The following is a 19,544-nucleotide window of genomic DNA, read 5'->3' as shown; positions in this document are numbered from 1 at the left end:
AGTTTTCTATAAGTGATTAACCAATTTTTCCAGCACCATTTACTGAAGAGGCTGTCTTTCTTCGATTCTATTTTTTAGCTCCCTTATCGAAGATTAAGTGGCTATAGGTCTGTGGGTTCATTTCTGGGTTTTCAATTCTATTCCATTGGTCCTAAGGTCTGTTCTTGTGCCTGTACCAAGCTGTTTTGATTAATATGGCTTTGTAGTATAGTTTAAAATTTGGTATTGATATTCCTCTAGCATTGTTATTTCTGTTAAGGATCATTTTTGCTATTTAGGGTCTTTTATTGTTCCATATGAATTTTTGGATTGCCTCTTCTATTTGCTTGAAGAATGAGATTGGAATATTGATAGGCATCACATTGAATTTGTAGCTAGCCTTGGGAAGTATTGGCATTTTCACAATGTTGATCTTTCCAATCCAGGAGCATGGGAGGTTTTAGCAGCTAAGATTTATATTGAACTTGTTTTGTATTATTTATAGAACTTAAGATTTAAATAATTTATTCACAGAAGTTATTTGAATAACCTATTTCTTTATTATTTCCTAGGCTCAGAATAGAGTAATCCATTTTATATTTATATTAACGTATGAGTATCATATTAAACTTATTTTAAATTATATAACTTTTTAGACTATAGAAAGATACAGACAATTTGATTGATAACTTATACAATGTCACAAAGTTATTATATGGCACCACTGTAATACATATCTAATTGCTTCTACATCGTAATTTTTGGAACCACTATATTTTATTTATTTTATTTTTATTTTTTTGCAGATGACATGATCTTGTATTTATTTTTTATTTGTAATTTTATTGTAAAAATGTTGTACAGAGAGGTTACAGTTACATGAGTAGGGTAATGAGTACATTTCATAGCAAGCATTGTTACCTCCTCCTTTATTTTCCCCTACCATCACTTCCCTCCCTTCCTCCCCAACTTGTCCTACTCCCCTGAACTTTGTAACATTCGTTTTCAATATAGTGTCCTGTACATCTTGGCATCTCAATGGGTCAGCCTACATTCCCATTTAAGCATTCTGCAATATCCCTTCCCCTCCCCAAATTACAAAAATGTATGTATAAGATGCAGAACACAGGCATCAAATCCAGGGAAAACAGAAGAACCTACAATAGAAACAAAAGAATCTCTTAATACATTTTAAATACATTAAAAACACTAGCAGGGAATTGTTCAGGGACAGCTCCCAGGCCTAGAGCTCAAGCCCCACAACTGACAAAAAGAGAGAGAGAGAGAGATCTTTCATATGATCGTTTCTAACATATTTATAAGATTATGTTTTTGTTGCCTTGTATGTCCCTCCCCTGTTGTATAACCCCTGCTTTCACTATATATGAAGTTGGTATATGTGGAGGGGAAGGGAAAAAACAAATTGTTAAAACAGGGATACAGGGGGACCCATTGCAACAATGAGATGTACAAGTCGTTATTTCGAAAAACGAACTTTACAACTTTGGTGAGGGAGGACAGAGGGGGCAGTATAGGAAGGGATGGGAAGGGGAAACAAAGCAGTAGGCTACAATGCTTGATAAGAAATGTGCTCATTATCTTACCCATGTAATTGTAACCCCTCTGTACAGTATTTTCACAATAATATATATATATATATATATATATATATATATTAAAAAACACTAGCAGGAAAAAAAAACAAAAAAAATTCTTGTGTCCTTTTTTTGGGGTACATTTTGCTTAACATTATCTCATGTGGTTGTATGCACATGGCCTTTGACCGTCTCTGCTTGTCCTAAATATGTATTAGTCACTGCAAAGAAGGGAAACCATGGGACCCATGGGACCTATGTTTCTTTGGGCCTGGCTTATTTCACTCAATATAATTTTTTCTAAGACTTTCCATTTCCTAACAAAAGAGGCAATGTCATTCTTTCTGATCGAAGCATATATTCTATGCTTACATTTTCTTGATCCATTCATCCTCTGAGGGGCATCTGGGTTGGTTCCATATCTTAGCTATGGTAAATAATGCTGCAATAAACATGGTTGTGCTGGTAGCTTTGTATGGCCTTGTTTGTGATCATTTGGGTAAATGTCCAAAAGTGGGGTTGCTGGGTCATAAGGGGAGGTCTATGTGGAGTCTTTTGAGGAACCTCCATACTGCTTTCCAGAGTGGGAACCACTATATTTTATAATCAGTAGTTGTTATTAATGTTTATGTAATACCTAAGACATAAAACTTTTGTGAAAAGCTAATAAAATAAAATCTCACAAAAATACATTTTATGGATGTAATCATTTTATCTCCTTTCTACATTTTGTACACATGTCTAAGACTAGACAGGTACTACATATTATCTTAAAAACATGCGTAAGCAGAATAAATATGTGTATGAAAACAAGAACTGTGATAGTCAAAATATCATTGTAAGAATGAATGAATTACATGCAAATATGATTTAGAATGCTAGAGGAGCATCTACAGTGAGAAATATTCATGAATTGGCATTAGCTTGATGATGTAAGTATTTTTTGAGAGAGGAAAAGTTTCTTAATTGCAGTTTTCATGTCCTTATTTCTCAAACTATAGATGATGGGGTTGAAAAATGGAGCAAGAACAGCAAACATTAGTGCAATGGCTGTGTCCAAAATTGGTGGAAAAATGGCAGAGAAACGCAGGTACATGAGACTCACACTGCCGTAGAACATCAGAAAGACACCAAGATGAGCTGCACAGGTGGAAAAAGTCTTCTGACGACCTTCAACAGAGGGAATCCTCAAGATCACAGTGATAACTCTGATATAAGAGATGGAAATAATCAAGACAGAGAAGATGATGGCCACAGCATGGATCACATCTTCAACCAGAATCATGGATGTGTCTGTACAGGCCAAGCGCAGTACAGGTTCAAAGTCACAGAAGATCTGCTGGATTTGGTTGGGGCCACAGAAGGGCAATGTAGAAATCCATACAATCTCTGGGAGCAGCACAAGAAAGCCAAAGATACAGGAACCCGCAGAGAGCTGAGCACACAAGCGTGGTGTCATGATGGTTGGGTACCTGAGAGGGTTACAGATAGCTACATACCTGTCAATAGCCATGGTGGTAAGCAAAATCCCCTCTGAATTTCCTAGGGAGTGGAAGAAGTACATCTGTAAGAGGCAGCCAATCATGGAGATGGTCCTCTGCTCACTGATGAGGTTGGAGAGCATCTTGGGAATTGTGGCAGTGGTGTACCAGATCTCCAGAAATGAGAAAATACTGATGAAATTATACATGGGATTGTGGAGATGAGTATCCATCCTGACTGCAAAAAACACAATGAGATTCCCAACAACAATGAACACGTAAATGAAGAACAAAGGAATGAAGAAGATGCTACCATCTTCAAGTCGGGGGAATCCAGAGAAGAGAAACTCTGTCACTGCTGTAGTGCGATTATTTTTCACCGTAGTCTCAGCAGCGTTGACCATTGTGGGAGAAAAGATAGTGCACTTTTTAGCTGAAAGGTAAAAAATTAAGATGTATTGGTTTGTATGAGAATCAGATGAAGAAGCGTCTTTACATAATACCCGTTCCCAAAACCAATAGAGATCCATCCAAGAAAGAGAACTACAGACTGATCTTGATGACTGTTGTTGCAACACTTCCCACTAGGTGATTAAGTAAGTTTTCTCAATAACATTCCTCAATATATTGAGGAATAAAGGCTGTATATGATAAACCTACAGCCACTGTTATATTTAATGGTGATAATCTAACATCATTTCCTCTAAAATCAGGAATGAGACAAGGATGTTCCCTCTCTCCTCTCCTCTTCCAAATAGTATTGGAATTCCTAGCAATATCAATAGGCAAGAGAAACACATAAAGGTGAAGAAATAAAACTCTCTCCCTCTTTGCAGGTGGCATGATCCTGTGTTTAAAGAGCCCTATAGATTGCTCCCCCAAGTTATTAAGCTGGTCTGAGACTTTGGCAAAGTAGTAAGGTGTAAAATCAACCCACAAAAATCAGTAGCTTCCTGTATGCCAGCAATAAAAAAATTGAGACTGAAATCAGGAAAGCAACTCCATTTGTAATAGCCTCAAAAAATACCTAGGAATTAACCAAAGAAGTGAAGAACCTCTATTTTGAAACCTAAAAATTTGAAAAAAGAAATTGATGCAGATTTAAGGAAATGTAAAAACCCTCCATGCTCCTGGCTTGAAACAATTAACATTGTGAAAATGACAATACTGCCTAAAGCTTTCTACAAATGCAATCCCCATCAAAATCCCAACATCATTTTTTTCAGAGAGATAGATGAAGCAATCCAGACATTTATATGGAATAATAAAAGACCCCAAATAGCAAAAACAATCCTTTATAGGAAGAACAGTGTTAGAAGAATATCAATACCAAACTTCAAACTCTTCTCACAAAGCCATACTAATAAAACCAGCACAAGAATAAGCCTGAGGACCAATAGAATAGAAGACCCAGAAATGAACTCACAGACCTATAGCCACCTAATATTTGATAAGGGAACTAAAAATACAGGTTGGAAAAAAGACAGCCTCTTCAACAAATGGTACTGGCAGAATTGGCTATACATGTGCAGAAAACTGAAGCTAGATCTGTATATATTATCCTGCACCAGAATCAATTCTAAAGGATTAAAACCTCAATGTAAGGCCAGATACCATGACAATATTACAGGAAAGGGGTAGGAGAAACACTAGGACTCTTAGACACAGATCAAACTTCATAAGATCCAGAATCACAATAAATCAAAGAAAGACTGGATAAATAGGATCACATGAAACTGAAGAGTATCTGCATGACAAAGTATATAGCTAGAAAGAATGGGAGAAGATTTTTTACCAGCTATACTTCATACAGGGGCCTCATATACTTCAGACAGCTAAAATATACTTAGAGCTTAAAAAGTTAAACCCCCCTCCCCAAATAAACCTTCAAAAAAAAACCCAACCACTCATTTAATAAATGGGTTAAAGATTTTTTTGTTTGTCAGTGGTGGGGCTTGAACTCTGGGCCTGGGTGCTGTACCTGAGTTCTTCAGCTCAAGGAGAACACTCTACCACTTGAGCCACAGCACCACTTCCAGTTTTCTAGTGGTTAATTGGAGATAAGTATCTCACAGATGTTCCTGCCCAGACTGGATTTGAACTTTGATCCTCAGATCTCAGCCTCCTGAGTAACTAGGATTACAGATGTGAGCCACCGAAGATTTAGAGACTTCTCCAAAGAAGAAGTAAGAATGTCCAATAAACACAAAGAAGTATTCAACATCTCTAGCCATAAAAGAAATGCAAATCAGCTGGGCACCAGTGGCTCAAGCCTATAATCCTTGCTACTCAGGAGGCTGAGATCTGAGGATCATGGTTCAAAGCCAGCCTAGGCAGGAAAAGTCCATGAGACTCTTATCTACAATAAACCACTCAGAAAATTGGAAGTGGCCCTGTGGCTCAAGAGGTAGAGCACTAGCCTTGAGCTGAAGAGCTGAAGGACAGTGCTCAGGCCCAGAGTTCAAGCCCAACAACTGACAAAAAGAAAAGAAAAGAAAAGAAATGCAATCAAACCAACATTGAGATCCTACCTTACCCCAATTAGAATGGCCATTATCAATAAAACTAGCAATAACAAATGTTGGTAGGAATGTGGTCAAAATGGAATGCTACTTCACTGTTGGTGAGTATGTAAACTCATTCAACCCACTCTGGAAAGCAGTATAGAGGTTTCTCAAAAGACCTAGCAATTCCACCCCTGGGCTTTTATCCAATAGATCACAAAGAAGGATACACTAAAGCCAGCAACACAGTCATTTTCATTGCAACATTATTTACCATAGCCAATATATGGAATCAACCCAGATGCCCCTCAGCAAATGAATGGATCAAGACAATGTAATATATATATATATATATATATATATATATATATATATATATATAGGAATTCTATACATCCATCAGAAAGAATGACATTGTACCAGTCATGAGGAAAAATTATATTAAGTGAAGTAAACCAGACCCCCAAGAAGCATAGGTTGTATGGTTTCCTTCGTCTTTTTTATGATTTCTTTTTTTTCTTTATTTTGAGGATTTTTTAAAAATTGTCTTGACTAGAATGTGCCTATAAATTGACAAGTAAACTCCCTAGGTAATAGAACACAAACAATGACACCTGGACACAATTAATTAAATAGCATTCTAATCATTCACACAGTGATACCAAAGGAGGATACTCTTAGGAGAGTATCTTGTTTCCAAGAGGAGGTCAGGGGAGGCACAGAAAGGGTGAGACAAAGGGTAAACAAGTGCAGCAGTGGTACTTACTAGACACTTACTGAAAATGAACTATACAGCCTGTGGGTGGGGATGAGGAGGGAAAAACTAGGAGAGAGTGAGGGAAGGGGTGACATTGTTCAAAAAGAAGTGTATTCATTACCTGACTTATGTAAGCGTAACTCCTCTGTACATCACCTTCACAATAGCAATTACATATATTATATATATATATATATTAAAAAGGAAAAACTGTCTTTAGAAAAAATCATGTATTTCTCTTATTCATGGGTTAATAAACAGGTATTTGTTTAGTGCCTATTTCATACTTAGCTCTCAGATGTGAGTTTGTTCATTTCAGTAGTGAAGAAGATGCTCCACTTTTATGAAGTTTATCATAATAATGGACTAGACTAAATTAGTAGGACTGAACTGGAAACTCAAAGACTGATGATCATCTTGAAGGGAGGCTGATGTAGGGCTTTGTAAACTTGACTACCAAATCCATGCATGTCTGTTCGGGTGCTTTGAGATTGTTAACTTCTCTCAGGGGACTTCACATGGCACAACTCTAAGAGGAGCACAACTCTGGTGAGTGAACTGACCTGGAGGCATTTCAGAATTGAAGCAATCTCATGACAGACAGGGAAGTTGCACAGGAAGCCCTAAGGAGCCAGGCAGGTAAAAAAAAGGTTCATATGGCATCTAAAGGAAGGAGTGACCCAAATATGCTATCGGACATCTTTAGGAATCCTTTAGGATTCATACCTATACCCAGCTTGGTAAACTGAGTTTAAGCCCAATTTTTGTCATGGCATCTCAAAGTCTGACCTACTGAGTTCTGTTATGATGCAGCACCTTTTCTTTTTGGCTCTTTGTCACTAGTAGGCTGTCCCCTACCAGTCAAACCACACTCTCTCCCTTTCAACTCTATGGAGTTCCTGAAATGCATATAAGAAGAGATTAAGAAGCCACAAAGACTTACATCACTGCAGATCAATATAGAGACATCTGCGAGTCATTTCTAAGAAAATTATTGTTATATTGTGTTCCTGATATTTTTGTTGTTGTTATTTTTTGTTATTTCTTCAAAGTGGTTGATTGAAATTAAGATTTTTTTTTAAATTGAGGTACCTGTGTTTTAGCAAAATTCCAACATATCCTAATTAAAAATTAGCTGTTAGACCCTGGAGGAAGAGGCATGAACTGATCCAATCCTACTGGAATAAAAGGAAAGCATATATACGATCAGTTTTAGGTATGGAGATTATTTTTGTTTGGGTCTGTATCTTAGGAAGTAATTCATCCCCTCGTTATTACAGGAATGATCTTACTGATTTGGCTGGGACTTAAACACCAGTATGTGAAATGGTATCCTTCTGGATTAATTTAATTTGAGCAACTCTGAGGATGTATATCAATAAACAAGAATTTACCATCCCATCTGCTATACCATTACAAATGTAATATTATCACTGATTTTTAAACCTACAAGTAATTCTCCTCCTCTTGAAGCCAAATTCCATTTGGCCATTCATGCACTCTCAACTATGTCTCTAAACACTAGTTTCAGTTAAGGTAATGGTAGCTAATGTGTCTCCTAGACACATGACAAGGCTGCACTTGGATCTGGGTAAATTGTCTTACCTTTAGCAGAGACAATGAGGTCCCCTCCCTTTCCTGGGTTTATGCAGTATAAGTGTTTGGGTTCAGTTGGAAAGGCTTACAGGTTTCTTGGGAGAGCTGTCTCTACTAATGTCTTTCTCCCCTGATAGCTAGGGAAAATAACAACTCTGTTTCCCCGTGGCTTAATTAATGGAAATCTTTTTTAAACTTAATTTTCTCATTTGTTTACCTTGGTGTTTAAAATGCCAAGAGTTTTAGTGATGTGTGGGCTTTGATATTTTAGCTCAAAGTCCAGAGGTTATCTGAACAGACATTCCTAGAAAGAATTGTATTCAACAGAACTGGGGACTTAAATTGGGTAGTTTAAGTATTTCAAGGCTTACTGAATTTTCCTACAGAAGATATAAAGAAAAGAAGGAAGAATTATCTTGTAAAATGTTTTCCATGGGGCTGGGAAGGTGGCTCAGTGGTAGAGTACTTGCCTTGCATGCATGAGGCCGTGAGTTCAATTCCTCAGCACCACATAAGCAGAAAAAGCTGTAAGGGGTGCTGTAGCTCAAGTGGTAGATCCCTAGCCTTGAGCTGAAGAGCTCAGGGACACCAGGCCCCAGAGTTTGGCCCCATGACCGACAAAAAAAGTTTTCCTGTTATAAATAGAAATGTGAATGTATAAACATATGTATCTCCATTCTTAATTGTGATTTAGAATTTAATCTTTGAGTCATAATCAACAAAACACTTTAGAGATTCTACTTAATCTATATTACTTTACTTCTCTAGTTAGCTTTTTAAATTCCATTAAAGAGACATTCTTGAAGTTTCCAATTTTTCTTTATCTCCTATTTAACTTCTCCAATGAGGCGTTTGCCATCATCCCTTCCTACAGACTTCTCTTTCTCAAGGTTATAATGACCAGTAGTCAATTTTTAGTTCTTTCTGGATCAATAGAAAAATCTGACAAAGTTGGACTTCATTGAAATATATATTTTGGCATGATTTGGGGGGCATTTGCTTTTCTTTGTGTCTTATTGTTTATTCCTCTGAGTTACATTTTCTGATTCCTCCTGTTTCCCCCAAATCCACCATAATGTTACACCCCAAAACTCAGACCCTTGGTAGTCTCACCCAGTCTCATGGCTTCAATGTATAATATATGCTCATGATTTATACATACTTTATTCCAGCCTTGACTCCTCAGTATTTAACTCATCTATATAAGAAGCAGCTCAGTATTCAGTGTTTAATAGTCTACTTAAACTGAAATATGAAACACTAAATTTTACCATCCTTCCTCTTAACAGTGCTCTCTGTCTCCATCAATGGCAGGTCCTTCACCTTAGTTGATTCCCCTTTATCTTTTATACTCTCTTTTCAGTCTATCAGGAGATTCTGTTGGGCTTTGTTGTCAAACTATGATTAGAACTCAACCACATTTCTCCATCTCTGTTGCCACCATCTAGATTCAAATTGCCTTCATCTCTTACCAGATTTTTGCAATAGCTCTATTAGGACTCCAGCTTCCCCTGGAACTTCCTTTGTTGACTTTTCAACACAGAAGCAGGTATGATTCTGACAAACTTTAAACCAGATTATGTCTCTCCTATGGTCCACATTCTCCAAAGGTTTCATTCTCAGAATAGATTAGAAAAGTCTAAATCTTACCAAGGCCCTCATGGCTCTATGATACATCTCCCTTTTATTGCCTTGAGCTCATGTTCTCATTTTCCATACCCCTCTTCATTTCAGGCACAAAAACTACTTGATTCCTTAAACAGCTTTTACAGCTGCTTGAATCATTTTCCCTCCATATTTCATATGGCTATCCATTTTTTTGGCACAAATCTGACTTTTTTCTCTCTCTCTCTTTTTCCTCCCTACATGCCTCCCCCTCTCTCTTCTTTTCTCTCTTTGTTTTGTTTGTTTTTGCTGTCAGTCTTGAAGCTTGAACTCAGGCCTGAGCATTGTTTTTGAGCTTTTTTGCTCATTGTTACAAATATTACTTCTTGAGTCACAGCTCCACTTCTGGAATTTTTGGTGATTAATTGAAGATAAGACTTTCCTGTACAGGTTGCCTTCAAACCTCAACCCTCAGATCTTAGTCTCCTAAGTAGCTAGGATTACAGGCATGTGCCATCAATGCTAGGATCAAATATGGTTTTTAAATTTAACTTGATGAATCTATTTTAAATTATGGTTTCCTAATATTCTATTGTATTTTCTTTTCTGCTTTCCACAGAACACCTAGTTTCATTTAATGATTCATCTTTTATTTTTGCCTATTTTAATATGTGTTTAAAATACCCTTTCCCCTCTTTCTAAAGTATTAGGTACATGAAGGTTGGGAATTTCTTGCTTGGAATAGACTATCCATCAGGCAATGATGACTTCTCTATCCTGATTAGTGATGACAATGATAATAACTTCTCTGAGACCTGTCCCCAAAGAAAGACTGAGATAATGATCAACTAGGTAGGCCCGATTTGTGACTGAAATTCTTTTAATTATACATACCTTTCACCCCCCCTGCTCTTAGTTCCCTATCCATTTAAGAATGTAGTTCTTATGTATAGCCCCTAAAATGACTGCAGTTGTACTGAAGTGCTATCTCCCTGTGATTGTCATGTAATAACATTTCCCAGGATCCCAAGGTTTATACGCTTGACTGATGAAAGCTATTTGGGGTCCAGATTATGCTGTGTTCTTGCTTTTCTCTCCCTAACAGCTAGGCAGAATCACTTTTTGTGGAAAATTTACTCAGTCCCTGGAAAAAGCTACTAGTATAATTTTGTAGGTGGGAGGTAGGCACATTCATTCCATAATGATTGTGTGTAAACATTTTAATGAGTAAGGGTAAGTTCTGAATCAGAGAAGAAGGAAAGAGGCACATTTCAAAGCAAAAAAACAATAAGAATAAAGACAGTGAGGTGTGAAATTGCCATGGAATTTTCATATTATATAAAATGACATAACATGGTGACACAGAACATTTTGCTGTCACTGATATCATTTTAAAAAGACTAAATTATAATTACATACCTTTGCTTGAGTTATATACTTATGTTTTGGATCCAAGACTATTTGATCTTCAAGATACTAAAAATGTTTGTGCTTATATCTTCAAGAGAATGTAAAATAAACTCAAAACAGAATTGAAAACAACAGCAGGATGCAAGCATCACAGAGTCAGTGTGCGTATGTACCACACGATCATTGTAATGTTCAGAAGGCAAACTTTGGGAAAGGGATCGTAAACACCTCTGGACTGAACTTTAGGAAATCAGGCTTCTGTCTCAAGTCAAGAATCACCTAATTGCTGTATGTGTCTGGTTAATCTGTTTTAGAGGAAAAATAACCAATAAAAATGTATTGTGAATATAATATGAAATATTACACAAAGACAATATTTTAAAAGTACAGATTATATCGTGATTATGGATTCTTGATTGGTGAAGGAAAGGCGGTACCACATTAATTAAAATTGCAAAGTAGAGAAAATATTTCTTTGCCATCCTGTGAATAATGTAATACAAACTTCCTCTATTAGAATAAATATTAGTTCTGAGATTAGAAATAAAGAACATCCCATCAGCAGCCTGAATACAAGCATACACACTAGTGATAGGAACTGATTTGTTAGGATTTGAAGCTTGTGGAGATCTTGGGACAGATACAAGTGAACTCTCACTAACTCCCAGAGACATCCAATGTCTTTGGAGAAAAGAAAATCTTCTTAATGGCATCTTTCATGTCTTTGTTCCTCAGACTATAGATTATTGGGTTAAAAAATGGAGCAAGGACAGCAAACATCAATGCAATAGCTTTGTCCAGAAGTGGTTGGAAAGTGACAGAGAAGCGTAGGTACATGAGTGACACACTGCCAAAAAATAACAAGAAAATAGTGATATGAGCTGCACAAGTGGAGAAGGCCTTCTGACGGCTTTCACCAGAGGGAATCCTCAGGATCACAGTGATGATTCTTAGATAGGAAAGGGTGATAATAGAGATGGAGGTCAGAATTGAGATGGCATGGATCACGTCTTCAACTAGAATCATGGATGTGTCTGTACAGGCCAAGTGCAGTACTGGTTCAAAGTCACAGAAGAGTTGGTGGATTTGGTTAGGGCCACAGAAGGGAAGAGTAGAAATCCACACAATCTCTGGCAATAACACAAGGAAGCCAAAAATGCAAGAGCTGGTGGACAGCTGGATGCACAGCCGAGGGGTCATAATGACTGCATAGCGAAGGGGGTTACAGATGGCTATGTATCGGTCAATGGCCATCACTGTGAGGACTAAGGCTTCTGTGACCCCAAGTGAATGGAAAAAATACATCTGCAGTAGGCAACCAATGAAAGAGATGGCCTTCCGTTCACTGACCAGGTTGGAGAGCATTTTGGGAATGGTCACCGTGGTGTACCAAATCTCCAGAAAGGAGAACATGCTGATGAAACTGTACATGGGGTTGTGAAGTCTGGAGTCCAGCTGGACAGCAAAGAAGATCAGAGAATTTCCCACAACAATGAACATGTAAATGAAAAGCAGAGGAATGAAGAGCAAGAGGCTGCTGTTCTCAAATTGAGGGAAGTCAGAGAAAAAAAATTCAGTCACTGTTGTCTGGTTTTCCTGGTCCATATTTTCAATAATCTTCCTTATCAGTTAATGGAATGAAATACAATAAAAATTATAGGTCTATTCAATGAACAAATACAAACATTTTTTTCAGTAACTGAATGGTGCAAAATTAGATTGATTTTTAAAAAATGAAATGAATTGCTTTGCAAATTATAACTTACCTTGTCAAATTTGCAAAAGGTTTTCAGTAAAGTATACTTTATATTATTATAGACTAGCCTGTTAAATGAGGAAACAGAGTGTCATAACTTGTTACATATACTCCTGAACAGCAATACGGTGATTTTTATGGAGAGCTTTAAAACTGTTTAGAACCTGCCTTTCACTGTGCAGTCTAAGAAAAAAAATATAAAAATAATGCACAAAGGTATTCAATTGGGATATTCATTGTAATAGTAAATTAGAAACAATGTAAGTAGACATACTTATTTTTTGAAATGTGATATTAGAGACACAAAATGACAAAATGAACCTCCTCTATGGTTAAGCACAAGGCCATTTTCAAGTAAGCAACTTAGAAATTTAGCATAAAGGCCAATTTTGCAATTTAGAAAATGTAACACAAAAATCAATTTCCCTTTGGTCCCCTCCTGATTGATAATTCAGTAAAATGAGCAAGACAGATATTAGACTGAGTAGAATTTACTTAAAACACAACCATTTGGAACCCTGTGATATATCTGTGAGCACAAGTTAATCTAATTTGAATTGTAATTGAGGTTACTGAATAGTTGAAGTATACCAATCTTAAAATCACATTCTAAGAGTATTATGGTGACATCCAAAAGACTTTAATCAGCTGTCCACAGCCAGAGGTAAGTTTGGCAAGAATTTCAAATATCCTTATCTGCCTCTATACACTAAAGTTCATTAAATAGCATAAAACAGGTTCTCTTAAGTCTGGAGTATTGATACTTCAGACCAGATAAATCTTTGCTGGAGAGAAGACTGTTCTGTGTGATGCAGAATGATGAGGAGTACCCTTCATTTCAGCTTGCTAGAGGTCAGCAGCTCAACACCCCCCAGTCCAGGACAACCAAAATGGTTTTGCAAATTACCAAATGTCCCCAAAAGAGATGAAGTGAGTAGAAAATCATGGCAGTTGAGAACTATCAGCATATACAAAACAGTAGTTGATGAAAGAACATAAGATTAAGATACATATAGAAATATAGCTAGCCCCTTGTTTGAAGAGTATTAAGATATGACTAACCAAACAAGCCTAAAAAGCATGGATGAAAGCATAGACAGATGGCTCATTCATTCCTGTATTCCTCCCTTAACAGGGGATTCATCCCCTGATTTTACTAGAAACTTGGCTTTTCTATCTATAAAGATTCTGTCTTCTTTCTCTATAAGGATTTTGTCTTTGACAGAAACTTTTATTCATTCTGGTCATCAAAAAAGCCTAAAAAGTAGGCAGTTGGGATTTCCATGAGCTTCCAAAAATGGGTTCAATAGTATTTTTGTGTCTGTTTGCTAATAAATTTTTGCATGACAGAATCCTGAGTCTTGCATTAAACTTCTTATTAGTGAAGTTACTGGAGATGGGAACTCTAAGTGGAGAAAACTACTGATATTTACCAAGAAGAGTAAGTTATAGATAAAATAAACATGTGCCATTATTTGAAACTATAATAAAACCTGCTATATACAAAGGGAATTCAATGTGGAGCAAAGGAATCAAAGACTTCTATGCATATGGGAAAATATTAATCTTGTTTTTAAACAGGAAGAAAGAGACAAAATCCTCATTGTGTGTGTATGTGTGTGTGTTTGTTTTTGTTTTTGTTTTTGTCAGTCATGGGGCCTGAACTCTGAGCCTGGGCACCGTCCCTCAGCTCTTCAGCTCAAGGCTAGAGCTCTACCACTTGAGCCATATAGCGCCACTTCCAGCTTTTTCTGCTTATGTGGAGCTGAGGAATCGAACCCAGGGCCTCATGAAGTGCGAGGCAAGCACTCTACCATGGAGCTACCTTCCTGGCCCCCTCAATGTGTTTTTGTAAGAAAAATTTTACTTTGAAAATAGAGGTTCACAAGGCAAAGTAATTTACACTGTGATTATTTCTTACTGAACTCACTGTTTCCAAAATAATCTCACTCCAGCTCACTTTCATACAGGTATGTAGTAATATTTTTTCAATGAACAGTAGTCAATTTTCTGTCTAAAAAATGCTAAAAAGTGTTTATAGGTAGGATTAGGTTTTTTAAAGGCTTTCAATTCAATTATGAATTCAAGTATGAATTCATGTGATAATTCAAAAATAATCTTGACATCTCTGTATCATTTGAATTCATTATTTCTAATATACTTCCAAAAATACCTCTATGTAGGTTTACAAAAGGGCTTCAATTCCACAAGCCAGATTAGGAGTACAATGTAGTTTGATCACTGTCTCCTTTTTCATCATTCTCCTCCATCTTTCCCAATGAATTTGTTTTTATGTGTGACAGAAAGTGATAGTCTTCACAGTTTGTTTTTCCTTTTTCAAAGACTGTTAGGAAATAGGAAAGCCAGCTACTAGTATTCTGCTCTATCATTTGTATGTATCAGAACTGAATAGTGCAACTTGGAAAAAGGAGAACTTGGAAAGATTTTTATGGATTTATCTATCTCAGAGAGAAAAGGCATGCAAATGGGAATGTATTCCTGATATACTTAGCAACAAAATTATATCTACTATCTAACAAAACTCCAACATTTTCTGAGGGAATGAATAGCCCAGAATCTTAATCAGTAATCACCACTAGCTCAGATTCCTTTAATCTTAGCAGCCTTTCCTGATTCCAGTATGCAAAACATAAGCATCCTAGATTCAAATTTAACCCAGATATTAGTAGAGGCAAGAAAAGTCATAGAGCTAGTGGCCAAGATAACATGTAATAATTTCTCCTAATATTATGACTCGCTCTAATCTTAAGACACTAACTCAACAAAGTTCTGATTCCCTGAGCTCTTGTCTTTCCACGGAGTCTTGCGTTTTCAAAGCCTCATCAGTCTCTGCAGGTCTTTTCATCCCATACCCACCTCTTTCAGAGACCTGGTTCCTAATGTCTTCATCTTAACTGCAGCCCAAAGGAACAGTTATAATCATAACCACAACCCTAGGTTTTTCTGGGAATGCCCAAATGGAGGAAGACTCTTTTTCTGATACATTCTCCCCCAGTGCCTAGGGGAAAGCAATTCATGTCTCAAGTGACTAATTAGCGGGGGGGGGGGGGGGGGGGGGGGGAGGCGGGTGCATTTGTTACCTCACTCTCTTTTCTCCACATCTCTACATATAAGGGAAACTAGTATGTCATAAAGAAGTTGGCTACAAAGTTCAATAGAACTTCTTCAGAAGGATCTAGGGGACCACAAAGGACAACGGGAGTTAAGGGACTCCTATGCGATTTCATAGGCTTCAGTGAACCAAGGAAGACATCACCAAAGGGCTAGGCTCAGGAAAGGACTTGAAGACAATCTTTCCTGTTATAAGAAACCACTATTGATGAGAATATGTAAGCCAGCCTTTGGAGAAAGCTTGGGTTGGAAATTTTTGTATATGATATTTAAGGATAAGTTGAGTGCTATCTTTCTTTTATCTTCTGTCTGTTTTAAAGCTGAAATTTGACCTAACATTTACCTCCAAGTTGGAAAGGCCAGAGGAAAAGAAAATACATAATACATAAGATACTATTTTTCTTCTCTTACAAAATGAAAATATACCAAAAAGTATGAAATGTTAATTATCAAATGACTGTTCACAGGAGAGATGGAAAGAAATTGAAAACAAAATTGAGTTAAGAAAAGTTGTAGGATCTGGATATACATAGCAAAAGTAAGAGTTGTGGTGGGGATTCTTTGACTCTAAATGACTCAAGTTTACTAAGGAGATCTTACAAAAAATAATCAATTAAGGGCTAAATGAACTAAGCTTAAGACTTTGTAGGGATTCAAAGGCAGACTTGGTACCTCACATGTTTTACCTTCTTTATTCTGGTTTTACTCAGTCTTACCATCTGTTTGACAAAAATGCCTCCCTTGTGTTCTGAATTGCCATGTCTCATCTCATGCAGAGATCTCATTTCTTCAGCAGTCTGCTATGTATCGATCCTTTTGTCTGCCATCTATTTTTGTTGCTGTTGTTCATTCAGCTTAGGAAAGCGTATACTCTTCCCCTACTCATTGTTGCTTTAGGCCTACTATACTGCCTTTTACTTTTACTTCCTTATTTTCTAAAGAGTAATTTATTCATTTATCTCAAATTTCTGTTTCTACTTGTTTATTTTTTTTTCCTCTGCTAGTACCAGGACTTAAACTCACTTGATTTTCTTGATCACAGCTGATGCTCCCCCAGCTGAGCCATGCTTCCAGGCTACTTTTCATTCTTTGTTCAGTTAAACCTAGACCCAACTTTAGAGAGAGAGAGAACACTACCAATAACTTTTAAGTCCTGAGCACTTGTGGTTCATGCCTAGCTACTCAAAAGGCTGAGATCTGAAGGTCAAGGTTGAAGGTCAGCCCAGGCAGGAAAAACTGTGAATCTCTTATCTCCATTAACCACCAAAAAACCAGAAGTGGAAATATGGCCCAAGTGGTAGAGTATCAGTCTTGAGCAAAAATGCTAAAGGGAAATGCCCAGGCCCTAATTTCAAACCCCATACTGGTGCATGTGCACAAACACAAATAACTTTAAACCTGACTCTATTGCTCTCTACAATGCATTTTTCCTCCCATATTGTATATAGCCATTAACCTTAATTGGCTACACATGTATACACGATCAAAAAAATGTATTGCTTAGCTCTGTATACTTTTATATAGGAGCAAATACACTCAAAACTATGTTTCTGAGAACCATTCATGCCCATATATTTAGCTGCTGCTTTAAAAAGAGAATCATTTCTGCCTTGTATAAATGGGATGCTCTAAACATTCATGAGCCATAAACTTGTTGTGTTATAGGGTGTCATATCTTTATCAGATAGTGAAATCATTTTCAATTTCTATCTACTATCAACAATGAATGCATTTTGGCAGTTACACATCTCTGATATTCTGTGTAGTCACAGTGGTTGCTTTGGTTGTTACAAAATATAATACCATTGCTCTGACTTACATTTCCCTCTTATAACTGAGGCTGAACACTTTCCATATGTGTGTATACACTATATATATAATGCATGCATACACATACTCACTTTCATCTTGGTTGTTTAACTTTTTTTCTTACTTATCTGTAGGCATTCTTTATATGTTCTAAATACTCACTAGGTTATTTTTGAGATAAAGTCTCTCCTCTCCCTCCCCTGCCTCTTTCTCTCTCTATATGTAACTGTAACCCCTCTGTATATTACCTTTAAAGTGACAATAAAAATAATAAGAAATAAAGAATACCTCAAACATTATAAAAGATATACATTATGATGTACACTGCAATCTCAGACAGAAAGGAGGTTAAGGTAAGAGGATCGTAATCTGAGGCTGGAGCTAAGCAAAAAAGAAAGCAAAAAAAAAAAACAACTGGAAAATAGCTTGATTGGTCTATGTTGAAAATATTGATTGATCTTTAGCTAACCAAATTTTAGATCAATTTACCTTTTCCTTTGTAATTTAAATGATTTAGGGGTTGGAAGTATGGTTCAGTTGATAAAGAACTAGCCAATGAGCAAAAATGACAGGTATATGCCAGAGTTTGAATCCTGGTCTCAGAACTAAAAAAGAAAAAGTAAAAAGCTTTGATCTATGGTGAGACAAAGGACAAAGGGTGACCAATGCAGCAGTGATACTCACAAGACAATATGTTGGACATGAACTTTACAACTTGGGTGGGAGGAAAAGTGAGAGAAAAACAAGGAGGGGGTAACAATGTTTGACAAGAAATATACTCATTACCTTATGCATATAACTAACACCTCTCTACATCACCTTGACAATAAAATCAAAATAAAAATAATTAATATATCAATTTAATGTAACAATGAATTTATTTAGAGTTTCTTTTAGTCTCTATAAGTTATGCAGAAACCTTCCTGACTACAACGGGAATAGCTCTTCTATTGCATACCTCATATAAATCTTTCTTTGTTGTGGTAAATAAAAAGTAAATAACTAAATTTACCATGTTAATTTTAAGCATATAGTAACTGCTTTTTAAAAGATCAAGTGAGATTGTTTTTAATTTTTTCTTAGTATATATTTATTTTGTATGACAAGGTCTAATCTGAAGAGGTTTTGGGAATCATAAGGAGACCTATAGGTGCAAAGAGAAGAAGGAAGTGGGTTTCAGAGCTCGGTTCTCCTGAAGATTGTGATCCTGCCCAATGTCTAGTCTCAACTCTGGCTCTTCTAGATGCCAGGGCTTAGCTTTATTCTCCTGTATGAGAGACAAGGCTTTGTATCCACAGGAAAACTTTTGATACTTGGCCCTGGGGAATGTCTTAATTACTATATGATACATTCCTCGTAATTTGCCCCTTGGAGGGGAAGAGATGAACCATTTGCTTTTAGATCCTGCATCTTCTAAAGAGAAACTCCCAAGAAAGACAATCTTCCCATCCTAAATATTCCCTGAAGAAGTTCCAGAGACATTTATATAATTATCAACAAGGGACCAGTGCCTTTAGAAGTTCTGAGGACTGTTTTCCTGGTCACAGAAGGATGAGTGCTTCAGCTTGTTCTGAAAGAACATCATCCAGTGGAGAGTTCTGACCAGCCTCTGCTCCTCTGATGCTTGCCTAGTACTTTCCTTATGTTTGTAATTCTTCAGAACCCAGCTCTTGCCCTACAGGGTAAGCTTATATTTTTGGTACTTTAGGACATTTGTAAATAATTAGAATAAGGGGGCTGGGAAGGTGGTTCAGTGGTAGAGCGCTTGCCTTGCATGCATGAGGCCCTGGGTTCGATTCCTCAGCACCACATAAGCAAAAAAGAAAAAAGCTGGAAGTGGCACTGTGGCTCAAGTGGTAGAGCGCTAGCCTTGAGCTGAAGAGCTGAGGGACAGTGCCCAGGCCCAGAGTTCAGGCCCCA

At 36.9% G+C, this 19,544-nt stretch overlaps 2 protein-coding genes across 2 annotated transcripts; both read right to left on the bottom strand.

Annotated features, from left to right (window-relative positions):
- Positions 1–2,493: 2,493 nt before the first annotated feature.
- LOC105996428 (olfactory receptor 6K3-like) lies at positions 2,494–3,459 on the bottom strand. The gene has a single exon (XM_013030506.1). It carries the CDS (start codon positions 3,457–3,459, stop codon positions 2,494–2,496), a length of 966 nt encoding a protein of 321 aa, XP_012885960.1.
- Positions 3,460–11,584: 8,125 nt separating this feature from the next.
- LOC105996485 (olfactory receptor 6K3-like) lies at positions 11,585–12,532 on the bottom strand. The gene has a single exon (XM_013030572.1). It carries the CDS (start codon positions 12,530–12,532, stop codon positions 11,585–11,587), a length of 948 nt encoding a protein of 315 aa, XP_012886026.1.
- Between the last annotated feature and the right edge of the window lie 7,012 nt (positions 12,533–19,544).

The sequence above is a fragment of the Dipodomys ordii genome, unplaced genomic scaffold (assembly GCF_000151885.1).
Source record: "Dipodomys ordii isolate 6190 unplaced genomic scaffold, Dord_2.0 Scaffold131, whole genome shotgun sequence".
Classification (NCBI taxonomy): Eukaryota; Metazoa; Chordata; class Mammalia; order Rodentia; family Heteromyidae; genus Dipodomys; species Dipodomys ordii.
Note: the sequence above shows the minus strand (reverse complement) of the source record. Positions and strands in the feature narration are given on the sequence as shown.

Excerpts from the sequence above, each read along its gene's own strand:
- LOC105996428 (XM_013030506.1), bottom strand. The coding sequence starts at position 3,459 with ATGGTCAACGCTGCTGAGACTACGGTGAAAAATAATCGCACTACAGCA.
- LOC105996485 (XM_013030572.1), bottom strand. The coding sequence starts at position 12,532 with ATGGACCAGGAAAACCAGACAACAGTGACTGAATTTTTTTTCTCTGAC.